Raw genomic sequence first — 11,156 nt, 5'->3', positions numbered from 1 at the left:
GGAACAAAAAAAACCCGGCAACCAAACAGAGCATTAGGGGTGATCGGATCGTTGATATGTGGGCCGTGACAGGTCGATCGAGTGGACCCAGGTCTAAAACCAAGTACATTTGATGGTGGGCCAATGGCAATAGGCCGGATTTGTGATGGCAAGCAATATTCAACGACCCAATTACCCAACGTGTGACAGTGGGTCCATGCCTTGTGTGATCGTTGGTCTTAAATACAACTACTTGGCTAAGATACTTCTCTAGGAAGGGGATTGCTTGCACCGTATATGATAATTTGAAATATTCCTCTTTTAAACTTTGACCTAACTAGATGTTTTGCCAAGGAAATAGGAAAAAGGATATGGATTTTTATAACTGAAAATGATAGAATCGACGTTTCTAAAAGCATTGTTGTCTTCTTCTTTAAATTCTTGAGTATTTTTTTATTTAAATCTTTTACTGCTTAAATTCAAAAAGTTGGTGAAATTACCTCCCATATGGCTTTTCGAATTATTCATAATAGATATTTGTCTCACTAGAAAAAACAATTAAAATAACCATCTACCAAGTTCCCATCAAACCTTTTCCTAAACTATTTACTTTTAGAAGTACCGCACATGGGTTGTAAGAATAGTGCCTTTATTTCATTCTATGCATGTCTCTCTCCCCTTTTTATCGTTTTTTTTAATGCATAGGACATCCCCACACCAAATTTTTAGGGCGGGACTAATCCCATCGGATGCACACAATCACCCGTAAACCCATGCGCATTGGGTAAGCCCTAGGGATTCGAAGTCGCATCAATGGGGAACATAACTAGAGTTTAAGCCAAGAAGCCTTACCCGTACGAGTTTTCTTATCCTTTTCTTCTTCCCCCTTCTCTTTCATTTTTTTATTTCACTTGTCTCCTTCATCCACCTCTTCTTTGTCTTTTTATTCTTCATCTTCCCTCCTTGAAAGTTGCCTTGTTTCCCAACCGGTGTTGTGTGAGGGAACATAGGAATAATACGTTTTAAGGAAAACCTAATTATATAAAAAGTCTCAATTTTCTTTCGTAAGTGCGGCGGTTGCACATGTGAGTTGTGTGAAGAGAGGTTTTTTCTCTCTCGGTGCTAGCATGAGAGAGAGAGAGAGAGTTTATTTGTAGGTTTAAATTGGGATTCTCTTTTGTTTGTTCTCTTGTATTCTCCTATGTGCAGCCTTGGTCGAGAAGCAAGGGAAAATGATGCAGGTTTGAGCTAATCCATTGTAATCCATATAGTTATGTTTCATCTGATCATGCTCTTGCTATTGGACGTAGGCATCTTGGCCCAACCACGTAGAATCTTAATGTGCATCTTTTGGCTTGCTTTTTGTTTATTTATGCACAATCAGGTCAGATTTGGTCAACGAATTTTCTCAACAAGTGGCATCAAAACTCAGGTTGGAGCGATCATCTGTGGCCGATTGAGTTATAGTGGGCATTGTGATTGAATCGTGGTTACAGTGATCGTTGGTAGAAGTATTATTCGAGAGATTCTCGTTCGAGGTGGAGCCCTACAACGGGAAGTCAAGAGTATCTGGAATGGTCGTAGAATTGAGTCCTACCCAATTCAACATCGACAGATTTGACGAGAAAGGCAATGTCACCCTATGATAGTCGGGGGTGAAGGACATCCTAGTTCATCAGGACCTGACTAAGGCGTTGAAAATGAAATGATGTGAAGCTTGAGAAGATGACGGATGTCAAGTGGAAAGACATTGAGTCAAAGGTTGTCAATACGATAAGACTACATCTAGCAGATAACTTTATGTCTGGCATTATGGAAGAAGAATCAACGCCTAAGTTGTGGGAGAAGTAGGAAAAACTTTATATGTCAAAAGGCTTGGCCAACTTATTGTATCTAAAGCTGTAATTATATGGATAGAAGATGCGTGATGGTGGAGATCTTCTAGCACGTCACGTGATCAGGGGCAGAACCATGAATTTTCACTTGGGGGCCACACTAATTTACACTTGTCTGCATTGGTCATTAGGGTGGGGGGTCATGACCACTAAACTACCTTAGCATATGGATGCACAGCCATGCACTTTCAAAGAGATTTTGCAATTAATTGGGGGGGGGGGGGGGGGTCATGGCCCCCCTCATGCTATATGTGCCTCCGCCCCTACACGTGATTGCGTTTGAATGGGCTTTGTGGATCAGCTCCAGCAGGTTGAAAAGAGGTGAAGGAAGAAGACAAGGCCATTTTGCTACTACTTTGCTTTTTGATTCGTATGATAATTTGGTGACTGCAATATTATTTGATAAGGATACTGTGAAGATGCAAGAAGTCACGGCAATGCTCTTATCAAATGAGATTGGGAGGAGGCCTAATCAAGATGTTGGTCCTGAGAATGGGTTGATTGTTTGTGGGGAGGATCATAGAGGAAGGTCGTCTGATAGAGAATAAGGAAAAAGGCAATTCCAGATCCTAGCTCAGCTAGAAGGGTGTGTAATGTTACCGTTGCAAAGAATACGGCCACAATAAGTGGGATTGTCTAAAGTGAGCTGATCAATCCGACAATTGTGCTACAAATATGGTAGTGATCGTAACGGATGAGCAAAGCAAAGTGGTTGGAGAAAAAATCAGTATCTTGTCTTGTAGTGGTGTGCAACTACTTCTCTTTTTTATTTATTTTATTTTTTGTGTATTACACAAAAAATTGAATATTCTCTCCAAATTGTGTCTTCTGTAAGGGAACTTTAGTCTCACATTGAAAATTGAGATGGAGAGCTTGAGTTGGTTAAAGGAGGCTAGATCTCTAAGGATTACGATTCCTAGAAAGAAAACAATGTAGATTTGCAGAAAATATCCACCAAACATGCGCAATGAGTTTATTTTTGTAAAAACTAAAAAGTAACATATGCATATTATTAGTGGTCTTAATCTCAAGTTTACTTTTTTCGCTCTTAAACACATGCTTAACGTGCTTTTAATAATTGTTTGAATACAGTTTATGAGTTTTTATATGGTGCCTGATCGTTAAGTCCCTTGTGGGCAGTACCACTCTTGATGTTTGATCCAACAGCAGACCACTTTTAAGAGGCTGCTGTTGGATCAAATATCAAGGGTTGTACTTTTGACGTACTACCAACAAGGGACTTGACGATCGGGCACCATATAATTTTCATTACTTTTATGGAAATGTTTTAATATATGATGTTTGACAAAAACATGTTATTTCAATTCCTTTAAACACAAGGTAGCGAATATACAAAGGCCTCAGTATGTATGCTCATATTCTTCTGTTAATTTCGCTCGGGAACGGTATAATTTATCCTATGCTCACTACGCTTTTTACGCACCTTAAATATAATATTGAATCGACTCCCCAAATTGATAAATCGACTCCCCATGTGTCTATCTCTCTCCTCTTGGTAGAGGAGAGAGAAAGACACATGGGGAGTCGATTTATCCAATTGGGGAGTCGATTTATCACTGCCCTATAATATTTCATGTTATTTTTGTCAAGGTCACAATACACGCCCTAAAACAAAGAGAAAAGCATCATTTTCATGTTCAATAAAAAGAAGCAAGTCAAGCAAGGCTATCTTTATATACAACAGTCAGCCTCAAACATTAATGAAATTCCATTTGAAACAATATAAAATGGCCAGAACGTTAAAACAAAATTGTTTTAAAACAACACACATGGTCAAAACTTTAAATAAATTTAAAAATCCAGTCTCATTTTGTGCTCCTTTTATTTTCTTGCATTCATTTTTGTCATGTTGTTACCAAATGAGGCGCAATTCTCTCTGGAGACGATGAATAAACTGCAATTGTTGTTGACGAAATCAAATATCAACAAACAACTAGATCAACTTGGAGATCAAATTAGAAAAAACCCATCGATAGTGAAAGATTGGAAAATTGTTTTCATTGTAAATGGGCCGGTGTTTCATGCGATTTGACTGAATTTGTTCAAAGGATAAACCTTTCTCATATGAATCTTGGTGGCAGGGTCTCCAAAAACATTCAACAGTTTTGTAGCCTCACCAGCCGGAAGTCTTTAGTTGTTGGGACCTGGGTAGAACTCGCCCTTAAAAACTAGCCGTTAAAGGGGAGGGTGCCCAAGCCCAAATAAGCCCATCCACATTCATTAACTTTTTCGCTGTGGGATCTTTTTGATTTTGAGTGGAAACGCCAACAAAACCATTATATGCAGTTAGGGGTGCAACTTGGATAAAAGCTCAATCCAAATTCCCTAAAATCGGCACCAGTTGCACCCATATCGGCAGTTGTAGCAAAGAGAAGAACAATGAAAAGATCAAAATGAATATCTGGCCAACGCAAGAGGGTGTTCTCCCTCCCGTAGCCTTGGTAGTAAAAACTAGAGAAACATAGCATAAAGGTCCATACAGGTGTGGGGTTCTCAGTCAATCCACCAAGATCAATACTCAAGGAAAAAACATATCAAAAGATTGCTTGGCCTTTTTTAAAGCTAAGGTCAATCGAATACAATTGCAAGTGGTCTTTTGATAAATATCAACAAAGGGAGTGCCGTCGAAGGAAGCCTACAATTGTTGATTTTTGAATGCCCCAATCTTCCAAAGAGATAGCCGCGGGGCCCAGATCCACTGGGCACCACACATGTTACGTGTGCTCTAACTCTAAGGTCATTTTTATTTGTACATACGACCGGACCTCGAAAAAGGCGGTTGCCCTTTAGCCACGACCCCCCCCTTTTACTTTTTATTTTTCATGAAAGGGCAGAAGAGATTTTGGGGCAATGGCCCACCAAACGAACGTCTTCGATATCAAAAGATGGGACCCACCCATCACATTCGGCCGATCATGGCTCCTACATAAGTCCCCATACATCTCCCGCTCTTCCTTACCCTTTCCAGCTTTCAGGATTTATTGTCTCTCGCGTTCAGACATGCCCTTGCACACATAGACGCCTTTTCTCCATTACCATGCCCTCCATTAGAAGGCTTCTTCCTCTCTCTTCTTTCTCCAAAACCTTTTCTATTCTCCATGCTTCGATCTTATCAGAAGGTCTGTATGTATATTTCCTCTTTCCTTTTCTTGTTACAGTTTTTTTTTTTTTTTTTCAGATTCTGAAAAATGAATTTCTTTCACGTTTTCCGAATAATCGATTCTAGGGTTTGGATTCGGTCAATTTCAACGGAATTTTAACGCGACAGTAGCTTCTGCGGAAAGCTTTTTCGAAGACGAAGATGAGATTGATAAAATCAGACGCGAGTTTGATGCTGCCAAACAGAGTTTTCTCAACATTCCTTCTGCGCTAAAGCAAATGCCTAAGATGAATCCTGAAGGTTCTATTCTTTCTTCTTTTTGTTCTGTTATTTTATTTCCAATCCTAAAATCGCAAATATTTGATTTCTGACAACGGCATTTTTTTCTTTTCTTTTGATCTTGGTATTAGGGATTTATGTCAATAAAAACCTAAGATTAGAAAATATACAGGTTTACGGCTTTGATTACGACTACACATTGGCTCATTACTCTGCGAATTTGCAGAGTTTGATTTACGACCTTGCGAAAGAGCATATAGTTAATGAGGTTAGTTACTGTTTTTTTTTTCCTCGTTAATTGATGTTTTTTTTTATGTAGCATTGTTAGAGTTTGAGCTGACTCTTCGATTTTGCTGTTGATGTTATTGTGTCAGCTTAAGTACCCTGAGAGTTGCTTGCAGTTTAAATATGATCCTACCTTTCCCATCAGAGGACTATATTATGACAGGCAGAAAGGGTGTCTTCTGAAATTGGATTTCTTTGGGTCTATTGAGCCCGATGGATGCTTCTTTGGACGTTGCAAGGTACTGTGTTTAAACCATTTTCTTGCTTAGTTTTGCATGTGAAAATTTTGGGTTTGTAACTGATTTGAATTTGGATATGATATTCCATTCTATCCAATATGCTTTGTTTCACAAATTTTTCAGCTATCTATATGATATATGTGCGAAGTGAAACCTCAATTGTAAGAGTCTCATTTTGGGCAATACTGAAAAAAAAAGAAGGCCAACTAATGTTAATCAATGACCAAGAGAAAGGAAGTAGAGAATAAAATCAAGAAAATAGATCAAGATCAAGAAGAGTGAGCAAGATCAAGATTAAGAAAAAAAAAGATCATGATCAAGAAGAAAAGAAAATCAAAACCTGGGTGTGGCTCTTTGGCTTAAAGTCATGGGTATGCTCCCCAGTGACGCGAGTTCGAATCCCCCCCATAGTAAACCCGATCACGTAGTTTACATGTGATTGCTTGCATCCACAGGGATTAGTGGGGATACCCTATGTCATCAAAAAAAGAAAAAAGAAAAGAAAATCACGATTCATAAAAGATCAAGATCAAGAAAAGAGGGAAAGAATATCAAAGAGAAAAGGATAAGGGGAAAGAGGAACAGTTTATAAACCCAATCGGGGAGGGTGAAAAAAGTGGTGGGAGTAAAGAGAAGATAAAGAAAGAGAGAAGGATAAGCTTAGGAATAGAAAACTGACCTAATATGAAGCGTCACACTTCAAAAGGCATTACATCCACACGAGAGAGAGAGAGACTTCAAATCTTTATTCATTCCATTGCATACCATCCTATAAAAGTGAGGTTACATATGTATAAGAAAAAAAAGAGCACAAGAAAGTTCTAAAACTCTAAACAAAAACCTCACTTCTGACTAAAATACCCTCTACTAATCACTTAGTGACTTAAAATTTTCGTAATACATGTGTGGGGCTTATTTAAAACACCCATAACCTAAAGAACTTAAGTGATCTTGATGGAAAAAGACCATGGTACCCCTTCTTTTTTTGAAATGGACCATGATACTCCTCTTACAACTTAATGGACTTAAAAAGAAGTTAAAAGACATTTAAAAATTAGAATATGGACCCTAGGATGGTCCCCATCACCAACAAAGAATAGAGTGCATATGGGTTATACTCTAAGCTTTAGTTGTTTAGTCCATGGGTTGCTTTAGCATTTCTATATTGCCATTCTAGCTGAAATAAGCTCCACTCTTCTCCCACATTTTAGAATATCACTATTCTACTTATATTCTAAAGAGTTCCCATTACCACAATGTTGATGCAAATCAGTAATCTGATTTTTCTTGTGCAAATTAGAAATATGAGTACTCAACAACACTAAAAAAAGTTATAGTTGCTAAAAGAAGTTCCCATTAGCATAACCAAGGGAGCAATGACTAATATACATTGAAAATAGAAAATTCAGTTCATGGATATAATTGTATTCTGTATGATATCACATTTTAAGGTGCCTAGGATTTCCCTCTTTGCACATAGAGTTTGGTCAAGCATTGCTTTTGCATCACCTATTGAAAGTTTGGTATGATATTCATTACTTAAGGGCATATTACACAGGGTAGGGGGTTTTGACATCCTTTTGATCTTGAAAGCATCTTAAATCAGTCCCTCTGGTTTCTTAAAATAAAAAATCATTTGTATGGCCCAATGATTCTTTCTTGCTAGTTTCGAAGTCTTGGAGGCAATAGATCTGAGGATTCCTTCATCTAATCCTTTGTTTCAACAATTTTTTGGCACATTGATTTGGCCTTTTATAATGGTGAATTTATTCATTTTACAATCTCAAAATACCATCTTTTTGGTATATTGGCAAGCAGCTAAACAGGGACGAAATAAAAGAGATATATGGAACGCGGCATATTGGCCGAGATCAAGTGCGTGGACTTGTTGGTCTTATGGATTTCTTTTGCTTTAGTGAGGTAGCATTCTTTATTATAATTGTGTTTTTTGCTTCTACATGTAATGTATTTGTAGCCTTGTAACATGGGATGGCTAATCCACACCGTATATAGTAATACTGAATATGCCTTTAAAAGAAATAAAATGTTGCTTGCAGTTTCTTTCATTTGCTATTGATATTCTATGTTCATTGATTCTTTTCATTTAGTATTATTTACAATGTAACAGAAGCTGTGAATATCGATAGTGTAGAAGCATGAAAATGGCATTTATTGTTTATTAGAGTAGTGTAGGTTTTTCTTTGTATTGCATATATTTTTTTAATTATCAAGTTTTAGTATTTAAGTCTCAAAAAATAATCAAATCTTAATAAAATACCGAAGGCCCACCTGCTCTCGTTAGTCATGAATTCTCAAGCTGAGAATTTTTAAGTGCATAGTGATAGTACACATTATAGAAGGTCTTCCTTTGACTCTTCATAGTACTTGATCGCATCAACCAATTACTCGCTCGCGTTAACCAATTAATTGGTCGAGTTGACTAAGTACCCGGGTGCGTTGTGTCGAGTCAACTAGGATTTGCTTTGGCCGCACACTGGCCGTGAGAGTCGATTTGGTGACAATATCTGAGTCATCCTTATCTTCCCTTGCAAATGATATGACTCATGTGACTAAAGGGAGAACAACTTTGCTCCACAATGATTGCACTGCCTTGGTTCTAGCAAACTTATTATTGAAAATTTGAATAATCTGAGAAATGGTAGTTGTAATATTTATCTTTCAATTTTTTTTTTGAATAATGTATAAACTGAAAAAATCTCTAGCACAATTGTGAATTTTGGTTTTTTGCTTCTCTCCAAATTTCACTGCCTGTTTGTTGACCAATTGGAATGCATCCATCATTTTCATCACGTTTGTTTTTAGAACCTCTATCATTATCTGCATTAGAATGTTGTCCTCGGTTGAATACTTTAATTGAATGTAAACTTCTAAATAAAATTGATTAGCTCTAGTTTTTATTGGTTCTCTTGGAAAAGTTGGAATTCTATATTGATGAACACCATGCTGATTTTTGTCTTCCATCTCAACAACACTTTCACCTTTACGTATTTAATATTAAAAATATTTAAAAATAAATATTTTTTTGAATGGTGATATTTAAAAATAAATATAAACAATATATTATAAAAATTAATACTTTACATAGAAAGAAAAGAAAATGCATTTGTTAGTTCACCATCTTGGTTGTTTAAGATCATTGTTTATTTCTCGAGCTTGACATTGTATATGACTCAAATGTCCTCTTTGTTGTACATGCACAGCATTCTCGTGAATGCTGTCTACATTTGAACACTCCATCGCAATGTGATTGAGTGTTCAAAAGTTAGAAAACAGCAGTGCTTCATTTGTAAAAGATTATGTAGAATAGATAAATAACGAGAATTGATCCATAAACATAATTGTATGAGTACTCTCACTAAATACACTAGAGTTTCCTCCATAATGTGTTCTTAGTTGTACCATTCAAAAAATGTGTACTTAAATGTAAATCATTAGTATTCTCATTTGTGAGTACTTGTCCATTCCTTTGTATAGTGGTCTACCCTTAAAGTTAATTGTTATCTTCATAACCGTGATACTTTCCTCCATAATGAGTACTTATTTGTAAATCATTAGTATTCTCATTTGCGACTACTTGACCATTCCTTTGTTCTCTATTTAATAAGTCGATATCTTTGCCCATGTCTTGCAATGCTTATTTGTCTCTTTGTTTATTTCTCATAAGTAATCTTCTTTGTCTTTTAGCCTATTGACTGCATTGTCTCTGCATGTCACTCTTTCTCTTCTCTTCTTGTTGCACATATTTGATTCACTCGTTGATTTTTCTTTCATCACAATTCGGAAAGAAAGATAAGATAAGAGCTTGGGGGTAGAAACTGACTTGATACGAAGCATCACACTTTCGAAAAGGCATCACATAAATATGAGAGAGAAAAAACTTCAAATCTTTATTCATTCCATCATTGCATAGCATAAAAACAAAAGTGTCCCAGAGGCTACATAAGTATAAGAAAAGAAAGAAAATTAGAAAGTTTTAAAATCCTAAACAAAACCAAACACTTTTGAACTAAAATATCCTCTAGTGACTTAAAGACACTGAAATTTTTTGTAATACATGTGTGGGGCCTATTTAAAACACTCATAACTCAGAACTTAAGTGACTTTGATGGGAAAGTCTCTACTACCCCCTTATGAATTAAAAAGACTTAAACAACCCCTAAAAATTCAATAAAACTCTTTTAAAATTAATGATGGGTCCCGTCTTCTTAAGTTTTTTATTCTCCATGGCATCCTGGATGGTCTCCCATCATTGTTTCAATTATTAGTTTGAAATGCTTTCTATGAATTAAAAAGACTTAAATAACTCCCTAAAAATTCAATAAAACTCTTTTAACATTAATGATTGGTCCCATCTTCTTAAGTTTTTAATTCTCCACGGCGTGGATGGTCTCCCATAAATGTTTCAATTATTAGTTTGAGATGCTTTCCAACGTTGGTATATTTCAAATAGAGAAGGATGGGTTTTTATTGCTAGTATTTTGAGCATATTAGTAAAATGAGTTACTTCCAAGAAAACAGTCTTTCTTTGTCTTTGTGGTTGTGATGGTGAGAAGGATGCAATTCTTCTTTGTAAATTTGGTTTTATTATGTATGGAATATGATGTTTTCTTCATGTTATTTTAAAAGTATTGACGGAACAAATGCTTTTCTCATAATGGTACTTTACTAATAAAGAGAAAGTATGTGTTACTGATAAATTTGGAAACTTTTGTGAAAGGAAACTTCTAGTGAGAGTGTTTGACTTCGTTTAATAATTATGATAATAGAAAAAAGTTCATATAACTTTGCCGAGTCAGGCACGCGCTTAGTTATAAAAGCCCACGACTATGATCTAATAGAAAATAAGATCCTTGTAATTTTAATTAGTCCTGTGAATTGTATGAAATTTCATTCCTTGGTCTTATGACTGTTTGTTGCTTTGTAGGCATGTCTTATTGCAGATATTGTGCAACACTTTGTAGATGCCAAGTTGGATTTTGATGCCTCCTATGTTTATCAAGATGTAAATCATGCAATTCAACATGTTCACCATAGCGGGTTGGTTCACAGGGGAATTCTAATCGATCCCCAAAGATACCTAGTGAAAAATGTAAGCAGTATACGCATATCCATTGTTTTTTTTGATCAGATTATACTTCTGTTACCATTTCAAAAATAATTATATTTCTGTTCGTCAAAATTTGATGCGGCTGAATTATTGCCATTATCCTATTATTTAATCTTGACTCAGTATTACTTGGGTGAATACTCCAGGGCCAAGTGCTACGGTTTCTGAGAATGCTAAGGGAGAAGGGGAAGAAACTCTTCCTACTAACTAATTCTCCATATTATTTTGTG

General features: G+C 36.2%; 1 protein-coding gene across 1 annotated transcript in view; it reads left to right on the top strand.

The window, feature by feature from the left end:
• The first annotated feature begins 4,840 nt into the window (after positions 1 to 4,840).
• Positions 4,841 to 11,156, top strand: part of LOC143879625 (HAD-superfamily hydrolase, subfamily IG, 5'-nucleotidase) — a 24,750-nt gene continuing 18,434 nt past the window's right edge. The window contains exons 1-7 of the mRNA XM_077382105.1: positions 4,841 to 5,014; positions 5,122 to 5,295; positions 5,406 to 5,542; positions 5,649 to 5,798; positions 7,617 to 7,718; positions 10,744 to 10,908; positions 11,073 to 11,156. The exon at positions 11,073 to 11,156 is cut by the window's right edge and continues 27 nt beyond it. Coding sequence (XP_077238220.1) covers positions 4,933 to 5,014; positions 5,122 to 5,295; positions 5,406 to 5,542; positions 5,649 to 5,798; positions 7,617 to 7,718; positions 10,744 to 10,908; positions 11,073 to 11,156 — 894 coding nt within the window. The 5' untranslated portion in view covers positions 4,841 to 4,932. The remainder of the gene's footprint in view (positions 5,015 to 5,121; positions 5,296 to 5,405; positions 5,543 to 5,648; positions 5,799 to 7,616; positions 7,719 to 10,743; positions 10,909 to 11,072) is intronic.

This window comes from Tasmannia lanceolata, unplaced genomic scaffold (assembly GCF_043159265.1).
Source record: "Tasmannia lanceolata isolate RefF3 unplaced genomic scaffold, GAP_Taslan_0.1 ptg000006l, whole genome shotgun sequence".
Taxonomy (NCBI): domain Eukaryota; kingdom Viridiplantae; phylum Streptophyta; class Magnoliopsida; order Canellales; family Winteraceae; genus Tasmannia; species Tasmannia lanceolata.
This window is presented reverse-complemented; position numbering and strand designations above follow the sequence as displayed.